The 22,473-nt window shown below is 37.7% G+C and overlaps 1 protein-coding gene across 1 annotated transcript; it reads left to right on the top strand.

Annotated features, from left to right (window-relative positions):
* The first annotated feature begins 233 nt into the window (after window positions 1-233).
* On the top strand, window positions 234-21,000 carry LOC145270673 (hyaluronidase-1-like). Its single transcript, XM_080126303.1, has 5 exons — window positions 234-1,360; window positions 6,181-6,425; window positions 10,052-10,174; window positions 16,805-17,015; window positions 20,576-21,000. Exons 1-5 carry the CDS (start codon window positions 1,070-1,072, stop codon window positions 20,969-20,971), a joined length of 1,266 nt encoding a protein of 421 aa, XP_079982429.1. The 5' UTR covers window positions 234-1,069; the 3' UTR covers window positions 20,972-21,000.
* Window positions 21,001-22,473: the final 1,473 nt, after the last annotated feature.

Below are 22,473 nucleotides of genomic sequence, written 5' to 3'. Positions count from 1 at the left end.
AGCGCCCATTAATATAAATCGTTTAAATTTGTACTTTACTTTCAGGCTGCAATGAAGTTTCGGTGCACAACTGTATGTGGAACTCGTTAAAAGACAACTGCTCCAGTCTATTCCCCACTTGCTCTTTCAAGCCATAAACACAGCCAATCAAAATTGGTTTATAAAACATTCCGTCAAACAAATCAGAACACCAGAAGTTTCAACAACAATCATTCAAAAACGCAGGTTTTTCCTTTTTTTTTTTTTTTTTTTTTTTTTTTAAATAAACTCGCTTTAAAATTTATAAAAATAGACCCGTCTCAAAATTAAAAAAAAAATAGACCTGTCACCCAATTAAAAATTAGACCCACTTCAAAATTAAAAAAAATAAAAATAGATGCGGTTCAAAATTTAAAAATAAACCCACACCAAAATATAAAAAATAAGACTAATCTTAAATTTAACATAAAAAAAAAAAATCAACCTTAAAATTAAAAAAAATCCGCTTCAAAAAAATAATAATAATAACCAACATAAAAATTTTAAAAATAAATCTGTTTCAAAATTTATAAAAAAAAACGTCTAAAAATTAAAAAATAAATCTACCTCAAAATTAAAATAATAGATTTGTTTGAAAATTAAAAAAAAGTCTCAAAATGAAAAAATAGACCTAGTGCAAAATTTTAAAAATAGATTTGTTTAAAAATTAAAAAAAAAACATAGAAATTAAAAAAATACTCCTACCTGAAAATTTTAAAAATAGATTTTTTTCAAAATTAAAAAAAAAAAAAAGTCTCAAAATGAAAAAATAGACTTATGCGAAATTTAAAAAATAGATTTGTTTCAAAATTTACAAAAAAAAAAGTCTCGAAATAAAAAAAATAGACCTACATCAAAATTAAAATTAAAAAAAAAAATTTGTTTCAAATTTTTTTTAAAAAGTCTAAAAATTAAAAAAAAATAAACCTACCTCAAAATAAAAAAAAAAATTTTTTTTTTTCAAAATTAAAAAAAGAAACCGTCTCAAAATTAAAAAAAAAAAAATAGACCTACCTCTAAAAAAAAATTTTTTTTAAATACCCACGTTGAAATGAGAAAGTTGATTTTTTGTTGGTTTCTGTGTAAGGTATTTCTTGATATAGTAACATGCTTGCCGCCGACCCTTTTTGGGCGCATACCCTTTTCTGTGGTATGGAATGGAGACTCGGAGAAATGCAGACAGAAATTCGGGATAGAGTTGAATTTCAACGCATACAACATCGTGCACAATGTTGATGATTCCTTCTATGGAGACAAAATGGTCATTTTTTATGCCAAAGACCTCGGATTGTACCCGCGGGTCTTATCAGATGGAACCAAACTATATGGAGGAATACCACAGGTAAATAACTTCATGTTACTTTTAAAAGATCGCACTTGGCCTTCGGGTCAAGATCAAAGTGTACTTTTTATTTTTATTTACCAATGAAATTGAACTTTATTTTTTCACACACGCACACACACACACACACACACACACACACACACACACACACACACACACACACACACACAAAATTAATATATTAAAAAAAAAAGATGCATACACAAACACACAGACAACTGTTTATAAATTGTAAATATGGTTTTGATTCTTAAACGCTGGGGATTTATTAGTTAATTTAAGATCCATAGAGTGAATGAGGTATTTTGGTAAATGTTGCCAGTCAAGAGTAAGACTCCAAAGTCTACATTTATTACTTTTAATCACTTTAGTCACAAAGACCCTGAACCCCCTCGGGGGTCCGGGTGACAAGATAAAAGTGTCTGTTCCAGCAGATGCTGCAAAGCTATGACTAGCAATGACCAGCTATGACTAGCAAGGACCATATGTGGGGCCAACCCCACATATCTAAACTTGGTCACTGAGGGGGCAACCCTTCATACCAACAGTTTCTAATCCAGCTCCCATTTCCCACTCTCTCCGGAGCTGGTGCCCCCCTTCCCTCCCCCCTTCCCTCCATCTCCACATTAAAAAACGGCCTTGTGCCTAATTTGCTACGTGGGGAAGCAAATAAATACAAAGACCCTGAACCCTTCCCCTCCCCAATTTCTTGTAGGGCCTTGTGCCTAATTTTGTTGTTTGATAATCTTTTGTTTTTTTTTTTGTTTTTTTTTTTGTATTTACAAAATTTTAAAAGCAATAAAATATATAAACAAGATCAAAGTGTAGTATCTGTTCTTCAGATGCTGCACTTTAATTTCTTGTTCTCTGTTAGTGGAGGAGAAATCCTTCACGACTGAGACAATTTTTATTTTTGTTCCTTTTCTCCACATTAAAAAACGACCCTGGTGTCTAACTCTGTCCCGTGGGGAGGCATTGTAAATAGGAACTTCATGTTACTTTGAAAGTAAACTGTGTCTGACCAGGTCTTCATTTATCCCTCTTTCTCTCACGTCTATCCTTATCACCTTCTCCCTTGTGTTCATTGACCTTCCCCTGTGAACTGAACCTTCTACCTCAACTGTTCTACATCTATTAACACAAGAACTCTCATACATTCTTTCAATGTGACCATACCATAGAAGTCTTCTGCTTTGCACACATTTCCCTATAAGTAAAAACCGCCACAGTGACGCGATGGGATTTAGCTGAATTTTTTGCATTTTCACCCCAAACAAGGCACACTAGCACTTTGATGCAGGGGACTACAATCTGGGACATAAATTGCAGGGATACTATGTAGGGAGTTGAGCAACAAGATGTCTGTTTACATTTAAAAAAAAAAAGATTTTTTTTATTACATTTTCACCCCAAACAAGGCACGTTGTCACTTTGTTGTAGGGGGCTACTATCAGGGACATAAGCATCAGGTGTACTATGTGGGGAGTTGGGCAGCAAGATGTCGGTTCACGTTATACTTGAACTTCTGCATGTCAGTACAGTCGGGGAAGCAGGGACCCGAAAGGGAATTCCAAAGTCTAGCTGTTCTAAGGAAGAAACTACTGGAGTAGAAGGCTCTCTTACATCTAGGGATCTCTACTGTGAAGGGGTGGGATTTTGCTGCTTGTCGGGTTTGTCGGGGGTATTTACGTAGAGGGGACACAAGTGCTTGAAGTTCGTCAGAGCATTCACCGTTAAAGTACTTGTAAAACAGACAGAGGGATGCAACATTTCGTCGATGGGACAGAGGCTGAAGCTTATATGACAGTTCAGGACCTATTAGGTTGGAGACTCTCTTTTGAACCTTGTCCAGGAGTGAGAGACTAGTAGCAGATGCACCAGCCCAAATATGACAACAATACTCCATACATGGGCGAATGGTGGCCTTATAGAGGTACAGGATACTTTCAGGCGTTAATAGCTTTCTAGCACGGTAGAGAGAACCCACCTTCTTCGCAGCGTCCTGGCAATGTTCTCAATGTAATTGTTCCAACTCATGTTTCCTGTGAACGTTAGGCCGAGGAGTTTAAAAGATGTACTTTCAGATAAAGAGTCATTGGCCATGGCACTTGAACTTCTGCATGTCAGTACAGGTGGAAAAACGGGAACCCGGAAGGGAATTCCAAAGTCTAGCAGTTCGGTCTGGGGAAGAAACTATTAGAGTAGAAGGCTTTCTTACATCTGAGGATATCTACTGTGAAGGGGTGAGATTTTGCTGCTTGTCAGGGTTTCTGGGGTATTTATGTCAGAGGGGGACAAGGGCTTGTAATTTGTCGGAGCATCTACCATTGTCAGACTTGTCAGGTGTATTTATGTGGGATTGCAGAAGATAGGTATTCATGATTTTTGGAAAATTTATAATAGTGTAGTAAATAAAAGACAATCAATAATTTCTCCCGCAAAAAACCTGACATGTTACCTGCTCGGCCAACAAAGAGCAACTGAAACACGTTTGAATTTATTTATATAAAACATATATAAAACAGAATTGACACGTGCCAGCAATAAAAGTTAACTCCGCTACTTCTATTTTACCTCAAAAGTTAACTCTGCTACTTCATTTGACCTAAAAGTTAACTCCGCTACTTCTATTTGACCTCATTAATGAGGTCAAATTGAATTTGACCTCATTAATGAGGTCAAATAGAAGTAGCGGAGTTAGCTTTTATTGCAGGGTAGCTTTTTTGGTTTGTTTACCCAACTTTGGCTGGTTGTTTCCCCCATATGTTGGGGAGGGGGAAACAAGCTCCCCATTGTCCAGTTGAATAGCAATTGTCTGATATAAGGAGTTTGGCCCCACATTGATCAAAGCTGATTGCTTCTGGATATTCCCCGGTGTGATTGCCAGGCACTGCCTTAGCTTTGAATTAGTTTCGGTTTCATACAAAAAAGCTGAACAAACACAAGACGGGCTGAAATAGCAAGAATTTTGTAAAAATCGACGTAAATAAATCTAGACCCAACGCGCGTTCGCAAATCGTACATATTATGATCTAGGGGCTATATAAACACTTATAAGCGATAGTAACCCCCCCTCCCCTGGGACCGTCGGCGAAAAAAGCCTTTTCGAGTCATACAAAAATGCGCACGCCGCATTTGCCTTTTATATATATATAGACTAGCAGGGGTACCCGGCGTTGCTTGGTTGGAGGTGTTTGTTGGGGGAGGGGTAGATAACAAAAAAAAATGTTTTGGTAAGTAGGTAGGTAGGTAGGTAGGTAGGTAGGATCGAACCAGAAACCTTGAGAGGAAAGTGGAAAATAAAGTGTGAAAAAAAACCCTGACATGTTACCTGCTCGGCCAGCAAGGGAGAGTAACAGAAAAACGTTTGAATTTATTGAAGGATTAAAAACTGAATTGACAGGTGCGTGAATTTAATCAGGTCAAATAGAAATCCCGCAGTTAACTTTTACTGCGAGGCAGTTTTTTTTTGGTTTGTTTACCCAAGATGTTATTGGGGGGGGGGAACAGCTCTGCATAAATGAATAGCTGTTGTCTGATATAAGGGGTTTCCCCCATATTGATCAAAGCATTATTGCTTTCTGGACGTTCCCAGCATGAAAGCCAGGAACAAACTACCTTCGCTTCAGATTAGTTTTGCTTTTATACGAAAAAGCCAAACCAACACGAGGGGGGCTGAAATTCCAAGAATTTTGTAAAAGTCGATGTAAATAAATCTAGATGCAACATGCGTTTGCAAATCGTAGATATTACAATCTACGCAGTATATAAAAAGTTCTAAAAAGTAGTAACCCCACGGAGACCCTCCCCAACTCCCTGAAAAAAAGCCTTTGCCGGACATCCAAAAAAATGTGCACAAACACACATACATACATACACACATTTTCGTTTTTATATATAGATTATTTTTTAGTTATTCCAGCTTGCACCTCTTAAAGATCATCTGAATAAATCATTACGTGACATCAACGACGTGCTCTTTAAGCGGGGGGGGTACCCGGCGTTGCCCGAGTGTTTGGAGGTATGTGTGGTTGTTAATGAAAACCTAAGAATAAGCGAAGTAAAAAAAGAAAACAGAAAAACGAACGTTAAAATTATCTGAAAAATAAAGCGGGGGGGGGGGGGTAATTAAAACAAAAAACTAACATAAGGCAAACGAACGATGGTAAATGTAAAAATTCTGAAAAACAAAAATAAAAAAGAAAACAGAAAAACGAACGTTAAAACCAAAAAAAAAAAAACATGTGAAAAATATTAAAATTTAAAAAATCGGTGGGTACCTGGGTGTTTTTTGGGTGTGTGGTCGGTGGGGGGGGGGTGTTAATGAAAACCTAAGAATAAGCGAAGTAAAAAAAAAAACGAAAACGAACGTTACGTGAAAAAGGGCTTAAATAACACTGGTTCAATATTTAAATTTAGAAAATCGAAAAAAAAGACATCCCACACCATGATTCGAACCAACGCTCTAACCAACTGAGCTAACATGACATACATGAATTTAGTCAGTTCTTTAACTATTTAAACTAAATCAAGTCATGACGTCATCTAACGCATGCGTAGAACCGATCTCGTCATGAGAGGACAGTTTTTGCTGACCCCCCCACCCCTGTAGAAAATTGTTGATTTCACGGTGAAAAAAATTAACGTTTTTGGCTAATTTTTCAATATTTTTCGAGCGAAGGATGGAGCTTCAATATGATACCAAGTTTGTCAATTTTTGTTCCGTCTGTCAAAAGTTTTTAGCGGACACACAAACACACATACATACATACACACATTTTCGTTTTTATATATAGATTATTTTTTATTTATTCCAGCTTGCACCTCTTAAAGATCATTTGAATAAATCATTACGTGACATCAACGACGTGATCTGTAACAACACCTTTGATGGTCTTGCAGTTATTGACTGGGAGAATTGGCGGCCTCGGTATCGTCACAATTTCGATTCCAAAAAGATATACCAAACTCTGTCCAAGGAATTGGTACGTCAGAAATACCCACACTGGAGTGACCACCAAATCACACGAAAAGCCAAAGTAGATTTCAATGTGGCTGCCAGGTGAGCTAATGTATTTTCTCGCATTGAATAACAAATTTCGATTGGAATTCATTAAGATGAGTATTATTATTTACTAGCGAGGGGTACCCGGCGTTGCCCGGGTGTTTGTAGGTGTGTGTGAAAAAAAACAGGTGCCCGTGAAAAAAAAAAAAGCCTTGACAACGCACAGTTGGAAAATAGTAAAGTGTGAAAAAAAACAGGTGTGCGTTTTTGATTGACGTGACGGCGATAAGTATTCAGCTGTTAGCATTTTGTGCGGGACAGTTTTTAATGAGGTCAATAAATCGGTTTGTTTGTTTTTAAAAACCCGCTCCCCCGTCTGATATGACGAAGTCGACATTGACCAAACGTTCACTGGCTCTGGGCCTGTTGTATTTATTTGCTTCCCCACTGAGCAAATTAGGCACAAGGCCGTTTTTTAATGTGGAGATGGGGGTAGGGGGGAGGCAAGGGGGTACCAGCTCCGGAGAGGTGGGAAATGGGAGCTGGATTAGAAACTGTTGGTATGAAGAGTTGCCCCTTCAGTGACCAAGTTTAGATATGTGGGGTTGGCCCCACATATGGTCTTTGCTAGTCATAGCTTTGCAGCATCTGTCGGAACAGATGGTATTTATTTGCTCCCCCACTGAGCAAATTAGGCACAAGGCCGTTTTTAATGTGAGGTAAAAACCAGCTCCCCTAAAAGTAGGCAAAAAGGGGGCACTCTGGTTACCAAAAATAATAATTGTCCCAGTATAGAGGGTCTCCCCTCCATTAACTGGTACAAACCATCCCAAGTGCAGCATCTGTCGGAACAGATACTACACTTTGATCTTGTCGCCCGTGCCGCCGAAGCGGGGGGGGAGGCTGTGTATTTATTTGCTTCCCCACGTAACAAATTAGGCACAAGGCCGTTTTTTAATGTGGAGATGGAGGTAAGGGGGGAGGTAAGGGGGGCACCAGCTCCCGAGAGGTGGGAAATGGGAGTTGGATTTATCTATTTGCTTCCCCACTGAGCAAATTAGGCACAAGGCCGTTTTTTTATGTGGAGATGGAGGGAGGGGGGAGGGAAAGGGGGATCCTGCTCCCGAGAGGTGGGAAATGGGAGCTGGACTAGAAACTGTTGGTATGAAGGGTCGCCCCTTCAGTGACCAAGTTCAGATATGTGGGGCTGGCCCCATATATGGTCTTTGCTAGTCATAGCTTTGCAGCATCTGTCGGAACAGATACTACACCTTGATCTTGTCCCCCGTGCCGCCGAAGTTGGGGGGGGCTTTTATTAGAGTCGAATTTCGCTTTTTTTTATACCGAAAACAGAATGTAATGTGTGCCGATGCGGGAAATGTGGAATAATTAACGTTTGAAAGTCAATAAAATTAAATAGACAGGCGAGTTCCGTGGTTAAGTGTGAGATATTACAATTTATAGATGATATAAAAAGTTTTAAGAAGTTGCGAAGCGAGCAAGCGCTTCTCTGAAAGAAGCCTTTTGTGGACATCGAGGAGAAGCGTACATACATACATACATTTTCGCTTTTATATATATAGATTAATTTTATTTATTGAGGTTTCAATCCTACCCAAAGCTGGCCAGAGGCTTACTTGGCCAAACGTGGTGAGACGACAACAACTACGATTACGGAAGGCAGTAATTGCAGTGAATGCAGTCAGGAGATTCAGAGTTCCTATCCGTCGCGGTTACCACCTGACGAAGGCCAGAGGAATAGTTGGCTGAAACGTCGTGAAACAACTAATATAAAGATGAGGATAATAGTCCGCAATAAATAAAAATTAACAAATTTGGATGTGCCTTTTTTTTCACAAAAACATTATCTCAGGTTAAAAGTGATGAAGGTGGAATTCTAGATACAGTTCAAAGTTATTGAGAGGAGTATACAGCCAGACCTAGAAAAAGTCAAATCTATGAAATCGATTTCAACTCCAATCACTGTGAGACGAGTGAGGGCTTTCAACGATATGACTTCATACTATCGGTTTATTAAAAAATTTCCAAGTGTTTATTTGTCACATTCCAAAAATGACATAAATTGATCAAGTAATGCTGAGTGTTTATTTGTCACATTCCAAAAATGACATAAATTGATCAAGTAATGCTGAGTGTTTATTTGTCACATTCCAAAAATCACATAAATTGATCAAGTAATGCTGAGTGTTTATTTGTCAAATTCTAAAAATCAAGTAAATGGATCAAGTAATGCTAAGTGTTTATTTGTCACATTCCAAAAATCACTTAAATTGATCGCGTAATGATGAGTTCTTATTTGTCACATTCTAGAAATCACTTACGTTGATCAAGTAATACTAAGTGCTTATTTCTCACATTCCAAAAATCACATACATTTAGCTTTTAAATGAATATAATAAAAAATGTATATCTTGTGACAGACTAGTATCTTATTGTGTGTCAATCCGAGTTGAATGTAACTGGTTTCTGTTCTAAGTGCATAGAAGTCGAAAGGAGAAATAGATGAAGTAGTATATTATTTCGACAATGGCGGGTTGCAACAAGTAATATGAAAAAATACTTCTTATTCAGTTTGTGCTGCAGAATTTATTTTTCTACATAGCTTATAGATTTCAAACCCATTGACTTCCATTGACAATGCATGCACCTGCATGCTAGTAAAGGACTTGAGGCAGGCCAGTGCATTTTGAGTGCAGGCCGATTAACAGGGGTTACCACCCCATACATACACCTTAAAATAAATAGGGATGCACATACATTTTTCTAGTCCGTTCAAGTTCTACAGTCTACAGTTGATCGCAGGCAGTTATTCTCTCACGATTCCAAGAAGATGAAAGACTTCTTGTAGAGGCGATGAGAGGTCGGGATGGATGGCAGATAAACCGATAGCAAAATTGCCACCCTCCTTCTAAGGATGAGCAAAGACTTCGACTGTAAAACTGAATAAAGTTCCAATTGTCCAGAGAAATGAGACTTGCGTCTGTTGCTATGCATAAGAGAGCACGTAAGGACATGGATCACGTAAGGACACGGTCAAGAGATGCGAAGAAGATATAAAAGGTTCGGTTTCGTTTTTATAAACCCCTCAAAAGGTCTGATGTGCCGTAAAGTAAACATTAACATGCAATATAAATAGACACCCGTTCCCTCCACACAACAACAGGAGGCTTCAGGTCATCCATTTTTTTTTTTTTTACATGGGGGTCACCACTTATCAAGGCCCGAAAGCCACTCAGGGATAAGGGTTATTGCGTGTACAGTAATCAATGAGATAGTATTGTAGTAATCATTAGTATTGGGGGTTTTGATAGAGTGTCTTACTTAAGGGGGCGGTTTGTCAGGAGTTTGTTGGACTTGAAGACGTCCAAGTTGTAGTCAGGTGGGAATCAGGCAAGCGGCAGAGAGTTCCACTGGCGTGCAGTTCTAAGAAAGAAACTTTGCTCATGGAATCTACGTTTGGATTTAGGCACAGATAAAGAGTGGGGAAAATTATTGACAGTAGTTTCAGCTAGACGGGTGTTTCTCATGAAAGATTGGCGAGGAGGGACGAGGGAGAAAAGGAGCTTCGCTACTTTTAATATTAAATTTTGTGCAAGACTATGGTCCGTTTGGAGAATTGCCAGCTTGTCGATTATATTCTTGTCTTATCTTGTCTTTTGCAGACGTTTCATGCTATCGACACTTCGAAAAGCCGCAACTTTACGTCCTGAAGGTCGTTGGGGTTTCTACGGCTTCCCAAGATGCTATAAGCATCACTGCATCAAAGTGAGACCCGAAAACAACAGGTAATTTCATTCATTCTAACGTTTAAAAAGAACTTTATTGGTCATTTTTGTAAGTAAGAATAAGTAAACAGTCGTTTTCATCCAATTGATTTCTTCATATTTGTGTCTTATTTATTTTAAGGGTTAGGGTCATTTTACAAGTTGTGTAAAAAGTGTAGAAATGGAAGACAAGATGGTCCTATTTTCACATTTAAAAACAACTTTGCCAAAATGTGGAGCCCATTGTTCTTAATATAAATCCAGTGTGGGTGACCCTGGCAAACTTCTGGTTTGCAGTCCCAGGAACTTTTAGTGCTAAAAACACCCCTTTTTGTGTCTCTTTTTCATATTTCCCAACAAAAACTTGATATGACTGACTATATAGTGGTTTTTCACGATGGTCAATTCAAATATACATGTGTTAAGGCCTGAAACTGCACTGTTATTCATTTACACTGGGATTCGGCGTCCCCGGGGGCTCAAAAGAGGTTAAAAATGCTCCAAAATGGTAAAAAAATGACACTTTTTGGCCCATAGCGTTTGATCCATCCATTAGATTTTCCTGAAACTTGGCCAAAATGTGGAGGCCATTGTTCTTAATATAAATGCAGTATGGGTGACCATTGCAAACTTCTGGTTTGCATCCCTCTGGGGCTTTTAGGGCTAAAACAACATGACTTTTTGGAGCTCTTTTTTCATATTACTCAAAAACTTGATATGTATGTCTATATAGTGGTTTTCCATGGCACTGAATTCAAATATACATATCTTAAGGTGTGAAACTGCACCGTTTGTCCATTTTCACTGGAATTCGGCATTTCCAGCAGCTCAAAATGCCCCAAAATTGCAAAAAATGACACCTTTTACCCGATAACTTTTGCTCCATCAATTAGATTTTTCTGAAACTTGGCGATAATGTGAAGGCAACGTTGGCCCTTCACACTTCTCACATTCATCATTTCTTCACTATTTTTTTTTGTGTGGCGTTATCTCACATGCAGCACCAGAGAGGGACCACGCATGTGTGGCTTGTTTTAACTCAAGAAGTTGAAGGGATACGAAGACGGGGGTGGTACCATGAAAATGAGCAACCTTTGTGCTCTGGAATTTATTTTTCTACATTGCCACCACCATTCTCAATGTACTTTTACCAGCGATGAATGAAAATTGTTCCTATTTTTAACTCAAAAAGTTGAAGAGTTATGAAGACGGAAGTGGTACCATGAAAATGAGCGACCGTTTGTGCTGCAGAACTTATTTTTCTACATAGCCACCACCATTCTCGGTGCATTTCTTTTCTAGGAATTCAATGATGCACGTCCATGACAGGGATTTCTTATAGTCTCACACTGTCAATATCTGCAACAGACAGATGAAACTTACAAGTCATGTATGCGTAAGTTCAGTTATCATAGCAATACTTTTGGAATGACCCTCATAAACAGGTCTGCCAATAGTCAAATATGGATTTTTGGTACCCGACAAAAGGAGGGTGGACCTGTAAATTCACCCTTGCCCCTTCGTCTGTCCGCACTTTTCTCAATAACTATGCATTGGAATTTTTAAAAATTTTGCACAAACATTAAACATGACATGAGTAAAAAAAAGTAACAGAATGGATTTTCTGGGAAAACTCCGATTGCCCTCATAGAGGTGCCTTTCAGGTTAAAATGGCTAAAATTGACAGTTTTGTGCTTATTAATGGAGCTCAGACGAGCACTTGCCATAGAAATAACGATAGAACAAAGACAGGCTCGCTACGTCTCTTCTGTGGGAAAGAGGTTGTGCTTATCAAAAAAATATTGATGCCTTGGATTTTTATAAAACTTTCTGAAAAGTTGTAACTAACTGATTTCTATATAATAACAATTTAATGAATTTATATTCTACTAGCAAACCGCCTGGCATTGCCCGGTTGTAAATTATGCTTAAATATCTCACTACTGATGCAGTTCTAAGAAAGAAGCTTTGTTCATGGAATTTACGTTTTGATTTAGGCACAGATAAGGAGTGGGGAAAATTATTGACGGTGGTTTCAGCTAGTCGGGTGTTTTTTTGAAAAAGATTGGCGAGAGGGAACCAGAGAATGGAGCTCAGACGAGTACTTGCCATGGAAATAACGATAGAACAAAGACAGGCTCGCTACGTCTCTTCTGTGGGAAAGAGGTTGCAGGGAAGAGAAAAGGGCATCCCCACCAAGCCAGGAAGTCTATTTTGTACTCTGTCAAGGCAGGATAGGCTGTTTTTAGCAGCTCCCGCCCAGATGCGGCAGCAGTACTCCATCTTTGGACGTACTTGGCTCTTATATAGATAGAGAATTGCATCATTAGTGAGATATCTTCTGGAGCGGTAGAAGGATCCCACCATTTTCCCAGCAACCTTGGTCACAGACTTGATGTATGTGTTCGATTTAAGATCAGGAGTAAAGGTCAAACCCAGAAGCTTATCAAAGCCTGAGGCCTCCCTTAGACGAGAGCCATCCATTTCAATTGATGCCAGATGGGGATCAGAGCGTTGATGATGTAGAGATAGGAGCTTGGTCTTTGATGCATTAAAGGTAACCAGCCACCTCTTTCACCACTGTACCATGCGCTCAAGATCAGAGGAGAGAGAATCAGAAAGAACATCATCATTTACGGCTTTTGATGTGTTGGCATAGATGGTCGTGCCATCAGCATAGATGTCAATGAAAGATTTTAGTATGTGTTTAGGGAGATCATTGATGTAGATCAGGAAGAGAGTTGGGCCCAGTATGGACCCCTGAGGGACTCCAGCATTAATACTTTGGGCCTCTGATTTCTGCCCATCAACCACTACTCTTATGAACCTATCAAAGAGAAATGATTTAATGATCGAGCTCAGTGAATACTCGGTGGGTGGTCGCAATCTGGCCGGCTTTGGTGTTGTGGGAGGTCATTCTCTGATTGTTATAACACGCAGAAGTTTAAATGCAATGTGAACAGATATCTCATTACTCAACTTCCCTACTAGAATGGTCCCAAACAGTAGTCCCTTACGTCCAAGTCATAATACATGTTGTGTGTGTAAACGAGTATAAATCAGAAATTTAAATGCACATTACTCAACTCCCCTACTAGAATGGTCCCATAATATTATATCTTCAAGTTCGTTGTTTCTGTTTAATCTCTAATAGTGGAACGATAAAAATGTCGCCCTAAAGAAAGCAACACTACAGCTTCATTTTAAAACTTTTCTTGAAAAAAAATCAATTCAAATTACTTGATTATGGTCAACCAATTTTTTTCACACATATGAAACCACAGCCATAAAACAGAGACCAACTCCAAGAATATGAAAATATCTACGAAGCCAGTAACTTTTCTCCTTTCTTTTCCAAACAACACCTAACATGCCTGAAGACAGTTGAAAGACAAACCAACCGAAACGTTGCACAAATGATGAGAACAATCGTCTGATCAAAACATTGAATATTTTTAAAGGGACATAAAAGTAGTGCAAAACTGTTCGTTTTGGTGAATTAATTTACCCATCCTAGGACGGGTATTCTAATCTATATATAAAAGTGAGTGTGTATGTGTGACAATTCTCAACCTATATACTCTCTTCCTGATCTACATCAATGATCTCCCTAAACACATACTTAAATCATTCGTTGACATCTATGCTGATGGCACAACCATCTACGGCAACACATCAAAGGCTGTAAATGACAAAGCTCTCTCTGATTCTCTCTCCTCTGATCTCGAGCGCATGGTTCAGTGGGGGAAGACGTGGCTGGTTACCTTTAATGCATCTAAAACCAAACTCCTATCTTTACACCATCAACGCTCTGATCCCCATCTGGCATCAATTGAAATGGATGGCTCTCGTCTAGGAGAAACCCCGTGTTTTGACAAGCTTCTGGGCTTGACCTTCACTCCTGATCTGAAATGGAACACATACATCAAGTCTGTTGCCAAGGTCGCTGGAAAGATGGTGGGATCTTTCTACTGCTCCAGAAGATATCTCACTAATGATGCAATTCTCTATCTATATAAAAGCCAAGTATGTCCAAGGATGGAGTACTGCTGCCATATCTGGGCAGGAGCTGCTAAAAACAGCCTATCCTGCCTTGACAGAGTACAAAATAGACTTTGTGGTTTTCTCTTCCCTGCAACCTCTCTACCACAGAAGAGAAACGTTGCAAGCCTATCTTTGTTTTATTGTTATTTCCATGGCAGGTGCTCGTCTGAACTCTAATCTCTGGATCCCCCTTGCCAATCTTTTACAAAAAACACCCGTCTAGCTGAATCCACTGTCAATAATTTTCCCCACTCTTTATCTATGCCTAAATCAAAACGTAGATTCCATGAACAAAGCTTCTTTCTTAGAAATGCGCGCCTGTGGAACTCTGTTCCGTCTGCCTGCTTTCCTCCTGACTACAACTTGGATGTCTTCAAGTCCAACGTAAACAAATTCCTGATGAACCGCTCCCTTAAGTAGACACTCTAAAATATCCACACTAATGTACTGTACTTACAATAACGCTTATCCCTGAGTCACCTTGGTAAGTGGTGAACACCTTGTAAAAAAATAAAATATATATATACTCAACAAATTTTTTATCTACATACTTGGAATTGGTATAAAGGGTATTCAGACATGTGAAAAACTCTTTAATTGGTTTCTCTCTGGAAAAAAGGGCTGATAAGTGGCCAAAATTGGAAAATTTGGTACTCGAGAGCCATCTGATTTTTATCTGCTTGTTAACTGTTTTACGAATACACATGCATGAATTGTTCAGACGACTGTGTTTTTATGTTAAGAATAAGTAGGTTTGAAAACACTTTTTAAAGAATATGTCAAGCTGGCCTTATGGTTATCATATTCGACTCACTATCCTTTGGTTTTGATCTCAGCTTGAGTATTTTGTTTTTTTATAAGAAGTGAATAGCTTAGAAAAAAAAACATACACATGCCTCAGTTTCTGTATTAATTAATTTTTTATCTCTATATAAAAGGCAAAATGTGTATGACCATTTCGTGTATGTCTTCAAAAGGCTTTTCTCGCACACGCTCCCGGGGTCGTTACTATCGCTTAAAACTGTGTATATCGGTCCTAGATAATAATATGTAGGATTTGGGAACGCATGTAGCTTATAGATTTATTTACGTCGACTTTTAAAAAATTATTGCTATTTTGGCCTCCTGCATGTTGATTGGGCTTTTTAGTATAAATAAAGTGAAACTAAACTCAAACGACGTCTTTGGCATTGCGCCGGGAAAAACGTCCAGAAGCATCAGCTTTGATCAGACAGTTCTGGACAATTGGGAGCTGCTTCCCCCCTCCCCAACATCTGTTGGGGGAAGAAACAGTTAAATTTGGGTAAACAAACCCAAACGCTGCGTGACTTCTATTTGACAATTATTAGGTCAAATGGAAGCAGCAGAGTTAACTTTTATTGCGCACGCCCGTTTTTATAGTTAAATAACCTGCTTAATGTTGTCTGTCGCCGTGGCTCAATGGGTAACGTAGTACATTTTTTTTCACACATTAATTTTCAACTCAAGGGTACGGGTTCGATTCTCATACTTACCTACCAAAACATTTATTTTATTATTTACCCCCCCCCCCCCCGGAGTTTTGATTTACCTCAAGACACGCGGGCATTGCCGGGTACCCTCCGCTAGTATATATATAAAAGTGAAATTATCTGTGTGTGTACATTTCCCTACCAAACTACTCTGTCAATTTTCAGTGTACAGACTCAAGATTTGACATAAGAGGTCTTGAGATTTGAGAAAATCTTTTTAATCGGTTTTCGGCCAGAAATTTAGCTGCCAAGGGGTCAAAATTCAACGATTTGACCTTTGAAAACTCTACCAAACTCCTCTGCCAATGTTGGGTCTAAACACTTGAAATTTTAGATGTAGGTTACCAGGACATGAGTCAAACTTTTTAATATATATATAAATTCTCTTTTCTTCATGAAATTTTTTTCTCTCCAGTACATTAAGAGAACTAAGCTTCTCCTCTTTCGCATGTGATATGACCGTCTTTCCTGTACATTCTCGCCTAGAAATCCTGATGATGTCCCCTGAAATAGGGACGAAACGTTGATTTTATTTTTGTTTTTACTCTTTTAGGTTTTTCCTTTTTATTCACATAACGTCTAAAGCATCGTTTATATCTTGCTTTATTTTATTCATATATATATATATATATATATATATATATACACTCGGGTTTTTTTATATTCAAAAGTAATGGACTAATGAATTCAACGAGGTTGTTAGATAGTGCTCAATAAAAAGAGCTGATAATACTTGTTTATTGTTATATAAACATGCTCACATCCCGCTGCTACAAATAGCCACTTGTTTCAATCAAACAACAGATATCGTGGCTATTTTTAGCAGCGGGATGTGAGCATGTTTATATAACAATAACCAAGTATATATATATATATATATATATATATATATATATATATATATATACACATACATATATATGCACATAAAGTTATGAACAGTACATGAGGCCCGAGCAAAGCTGGGCTGAAATGCTAGTATATATATATAATATTTTATATTTTATGACCGGGCAATGCCGGGAGACCTGCTAGTTGTTTTCATAAAAATCAGTCTGAGTAAAACTCAATTTTTTATTTTCCTTCTTCCTTTCAGGTTGGGGTGGATGTTTTCAAGCAGCACAGCTCTCTACCCTTCGCTCTATTTAAAGAAACGCGACGACTCGTGGAGAATGAAGGCCCTATTTGTTCACGAGACTTTGCAAGAGACTTTCCGGGTATTCCGTCGATTTTCCTCCGTAAATAAAACGGTCATCGTGCCTTACACAAGATTCAGATATGATAATCCGCAACAATTTTATAATGAGGTGAGACTCCCCCCCCTCTCTCCCCCCCTCTCTTTCTCTCCCCCTCTCTCTCTCTCCCTCTCTCTCTCCCTCTCTCTCTCTCTCTCTCTCTCTCTCTCTCTCCGTCTCTCTCTCCCCCTCTCTCTCTCTCTCCCCTCTCTCCCCCTCTCTCTCTTCCCCTCTCTCTCTCCCTCTCTCTCTCTCTCTCCCCCCCTCTCTCTCTCCCCTCTCTCCCCCCCTCTCTCTCCCTCTTCCCTCTCTCCCTCTCCCCTCTCTCCCTCTCTCTCCCTCTCTCTCTCTCTCTCCCTCTCTCTTTAATAATCCTCCCTTGATCTTTGTCTATGGAAAGTATCTTGAAATCTCTTTTTTTTTTTGGCCCTGTCGGTGGGGCATTAGAATACGCCGACTGCCCCCCTGCAGAGGGTAAAAGTCCCTCAATGGGGTTCCTGGATATGACCTTAAACTATATCCAGTGATGAGGGCCCAGCTTGTGGGCTTTGGGGAGTGTGGAGCCACCCTTTAATTACCATTGCTCCCAGGTCCACTCTGACCCGGAGTGGTAGTACCTGTTAGGGTTCCAACTATGGGTTAAATAGAAACCGACGTGAAAACAACAAATATATTCTATTAGAAAAATTTTTCTTCAAAATCTTTGGATTCGGCATTAAATAACCCGGAAAGGGTTGATATGCCGTAAAACAAAAACAACCAACCAACCAACCAATCAACCAACGACACATATATAACAACGTATATAACCAACCGGCTTGATGACTATCGACTCCCAAAACAGTTGTTTTATGGTGAGCTCCTTCTTGGCAAAAGACCCCAGCACAAGCCCAAAAAACGTTTTCATCCTAGACAAAATTACACTGAAAATTCCTCGTTTGGAGAAAATTGGTTTGAATATTAGCGTGAAAACCAATAATTTTAGTATTTAAAATCAGAGAATGTTTTTTAATTTATAGGAATGATATTAATTCAAGAAATTATAAGATATTTTAAAATTGAAAATATACACCCCTCCCCCAATTTCAGTGCCTTTTTACCTTATGAATTACCTTAAAGTGTAATTTTCTTTTTGTTGTAAGTAAAAATATGACAAACAATTAATGAAAAACAAAACAATATTCGAGAATTTAATATATAGTCAAATTGCTTCTGTTTTTGATTCCTAATGGGGGGGGGGTTATGATACACCAACAATTTCGGCGATCGTTTTTATAACCACAAGAAATAATAAAAACAACCAATGAAAAGTTTTGTCTCTGATGTATCGTTATTTTCATGGAAAGTGTTCGACTGAGCTTCAATCTATGGTCCCCCCTCGCAAAACTTTCACAAGAAACACTCGTCTAGCTGTAAACACTATCAAAAATTCCCCCCACTCTTTATCTGTGCCTAGACCTAAACGTAGATTCCATGAACAAAGCTTTTTTATTAGAACTGCACGCCTGTGGAATTGTCTTCCGTTTTCCTGCTTTCCGGCTGACTACAATATGGTTGTCTTCAAGTCTAACGTAAATAAGTTCTTGATGAGCCGTTCCATATAAGTTATCAAATTTAACAAATTTTCATTACTAATGATTATTATATTGTCCAATTTCTTTAACCCTTATCCTTGAGTGGCCTCTTGGCCTTGATAATGAGTTGATACCTATGAAAAAAAAAAGAAAAGAAAAAGTCCAATGTGAACAAGTTCTAATTGAATCGTCCCCCTAAGTAATCCAAGTTTCAAAATTCCCACTGTTTACTATGCTAAAATCACAATGACTAATGTATACCTATTAACCCTTATCCTCGAGTGGCCTCTGGCCTTGATAAGTGGTGACACCCTTGTAAAAAAAAAAAAAAGCTTCCAAAGTATAAAAATTGTTGTATTTTGGACTCAATCAGTTCGACGTTGTTTATGCCACAAACCGCATTTGATTCTTCGCCGCCATCTTTGTTACTGGCAATTACTTCACACTTAGTATCGATGCTGCACTGATTCCTCACCGCCATCTTTGTTCAACATAATGTCTCAAAACTTAACAGCTCCATATAAGTCCCCTTATATAAAAATACTGGTCTCAATTTCTGACTCAAAAGTTTGGTTGCAATATAGAGTTTGTAAGGATTCGGTTGTTAAATTGATTGCTCGTTCCACGCCTTGAGAGTCTAGTGAGGTTATGTTCCTGTTGACAGTTGGGAGTCCTTAATGTATGCTTTCAAGCAGTGGAGGACACTGATATATAGGGGCACAGAACACTTTGAAGCAGCCAAGATAGACCAAGCGAAGCTCAAGAGAGCATGTAGGAAGCACCAAACCCTGCCGCCCAATCATGGAGATCTTTGGATCTGTGAGGTGTGTGACCGAGCTCTGTTGTTTAAGGCAGGTTTTGCTAATCACATGAAAGTGAACGATGATACGGGTTCCCCTCCTGTTAGTTTCTTCCAAACACACAGCCATCATATGTCTGATTGTGTACGTATGTGTATATGCATATGTATGTGTGTATGTGTATATATGTATGTATACCAATGACCTCTTCATTGTCATCTACTTGAGGGTGTGCCAGTCACTGGCAGGACTGAAAAGTCATCTTCGGGCACATGGACTTTTAGTGTCTGGGGGAGTGGCACTCGACTGACAAGATGTTGCAATCAACATGTGTGAAGATATTTATGTATTATAGCAGTAGAGTTTAGTTTCCTAGAAATACATCCATTGAAACAACATGCGTCTACCAAATAAGTGCTCAATAAGTTAACAGAGCAGGTATATTTAATTTATTTATACATTGCTAGCGGGTGGGGGGTACCTGGCGTTGCTCGGGTGTCGGTTCACAACTTTTTAAAACTTTTTATATCACATATAAATTGTAATATTTCACAGTTAACAACGAAGCTCGCCTGTCTATTTAATTTGCTCGATTTCGGGAAGATAAATATTCAACATTTGTCGCTCGCCGCATGTGGGTTAGTCTTTTTCCTATAACATCTTGGGAAAATAAAAATCCCGCAGTCAAACTTGACCTCATTAACTCATTAAAACGGCCACCTGCCAAACCCAAGTAATTTGATAAATTCAAACGTGTTTCCATTAGCATCTCGCGGTGGGGGCAATGGTTAACGTCGTACATTTTTTTTTTTTTTTTTACACTTTAATTTACAACTTTGCCTCAACGGTTCGGGTTCGATCCTCATATTTACTTTTTTTTTTTTAACCCCCCCCCCCCGAGTTTCCACACACACCTTCAAACACCCGGGCAACGCCGGGTACCCCTCGCTAGTATATTTATAGATTATAGATGTTTATGTATATAGATTTAAATATATCACTTGTTTTTGTCTCCCTTCTTCAACACCGACAACATTACATTCTTTGCTTTTCGATGTCGTCTAACACTTACGTTAATAAAATAATATTTGCATCTTATTCGTAACTTATAATGGATTTTTGTTTAATTTTCAAACGTCTCGTATGTGCTAAATGCCTCTAGATGCCATAATATGAGGAAAAAAATCTCATTTGAAACCACCCAAATCAAAAATCACCGCTTCTACTAATTATCTCCCTTTTTTTTTTTAAATTTCAGTTTGAACTTTTAGCCACGATTGCAATGTCCGCAATGAAAGGATCTGCCGGCGTGATTCTTTGGGATAAATCCATGAACTTTGAACAGGAGGATCTTTGTAGAAACATGGATCAATACTTGAACAGCACTCTCGGACCTTTCGTGTCGCTCCTCACAAACTTTCTTCAGAATTGCAGTTTGAAACGATGTAGCGGTCACGGACGCTGCATGGAAAAAAGTGATGTTTTTTGGTACATGAGAGTTTTGACACAGTGGCAGAACTCTTCGTTAAACCAGTTGCACAATGTGAGCTATCCAGACATTAATGTTTCTGACATCCTCAAAAATTATCCTTACCGCTGCCAATGTTATCCTGGTTGGAGCGGGAAAGCCTGTAATGTAGGTTCAGAAATCTAAAGCTGTTTGATACAGAAAAGACAGAAAAATTTTGGATAGAAAATTAAATTTACAGAGTTTAAGCTTCAAAATATTCTATATTTGAAAATTAAGTTGGTGGAGTTTAGGCTTCAAAATATTCTATATTTGAAAATTAAGTTGGTGGAGTTTAGGCTTCAAAATATTCTATATTTGAAAATTAAATTGGTGGAATAGGCTTAAAAATATTTTGTTTAAAAATAAAATTTGTGAAGCTGAGGTGTGAAAATATTCTGTGTGAAAATAAAATGTATGGAGCTTATATATTTGAAAATAAAATTTGTGGAGGTTATATATTTGAAAATAAAATGTATGGAGTTTATATATTTGAAAATAAAATTTGTGGAGTTTATATATTTGAAAATAAAATGTATGGAGTTTATATATTTGAAAATAAAATTTGTGGAGTTTATATATTTGAAAATAAAATGTATGGACTTTATATATTTGAAAATAAAATTTGTGGAGTTCAAGCTTCAGAATATTTTATATTTGGAAATAAAATTTGTAAAATTTAGACTTCAAAATATTCTGTTTGAAAAAAAAAAATTATGGAGTGTAAGTTTGAAAATATTCTATGTTTTAAAATTAAATTCTTAGAATTTGTCTTCCAAATCTTCTATGTTTGAAAATTAAATTTGTGTTTTTTTTTTTACAAGGTAGTCACCACTTATCAAGGCGCGAAAGCCACTCAGGGATAAGGGCTATTGCATGTACAGTAATCAATAGGATAGTATCGCAGTAATCGTTAGTATTGGAGATTTGATAAAGTTTCTTACTTAAGGGGGCGGTTCATCAGGAATTTGTTTATGTTGGACTTGAAGACATCCAAGTTGTGGGAAACAGGCAAATGGAAGAGAGTTCCACAGGGGTGCATTTCTAAGAAAGAAGCTTTGTTCATAGAATCTACATTTTGGTTTTGGCACAGCTAAAGAGTACGGAAGATTTTTGACAATGATTTCACCTAGACAGGTGTTTATCGTGAAAGAGGGGGGCAGGGGTGCTATTTAGCCTTCAAAATGTTCTATGATTGAGAATTGAATTTGTGGAGGCTCCAAATATTCAATGGTTAAAAATAAAATTTATTGAGTTTAGGTTTCAAAATATTTTATAATTGAAAATAAAATTTGTTGAGTTTAGGTTTCAAAATATTTTATGTTTGAAAATAAAATTTGTGGAGTTTAGGTTTCAAAATATTTTATGTTTGAAAATAAAATTTGTGGAGTTTAGGTTTCAAAATATTTTATAATTGAAAATAAAACTTGTGGGGTTTAGGTTTCAAAATATTTTATAATTGAAAATAAAACTTGTGCAGTTTAGGTTTCAAAATATTTTATAATTGAAAATAAAATTTGTGGAGTTTAGGCTTCAAAATATTTTATAATTGAAAATAAAATTTGTGAAGTTTAGGTTTCAAAATATTTTATTTTTGAAAATAAAACTTTTGGAGTTTAGGTTCCAAAATATTTTATGTTTGAAAATAA

The sequence above is a fragment of the Euprymna scolopes genome, chromosome 46, assembly GCF_053919585.1.
Source record: "Euprymna scolopes isolate OS-2025 chromosome 46, ASM5391958v1, whole genome shotgun sequence".
NCBI classification, from domain to species: domain Eukaryota; kingdom Metazoa; phylum Mollusca; class Cephalopoda; order Sepiida; family Sepiolidae; genus Euprymna; species Euprymna scolopes.
Note: the sequence above shows the minus strand (reverse complement) of the source record. Positions and strands in the feature narration are given on the sequence as shown.

Excerpts from the sequence above, each read along its gene's own strand:
- LOC145270673 (XM_080126303.1), top strand. The coding sequence starts at position 1,070 with ATGAGAAAGTTGATTTTTTGTTGGTTTCTGTGTAAGGTATTTCTTGAT. Across the intron at positions 6,426-10,051 it reads GATTTCAATGTGGCTGCCAG|ACGTTTCATGCTATCGACAC; the intron begins GTGAGCTAATGT and ends TGTCTTTTGCAG. Across the intron at positions 10,175-16,804 it reads GTGAGACCCGAAAACAACAG|GTTGGGGTGGATGTTTTCAA; the intron begins GTAATTTCATTC and ends TCTTCCTTTCAG.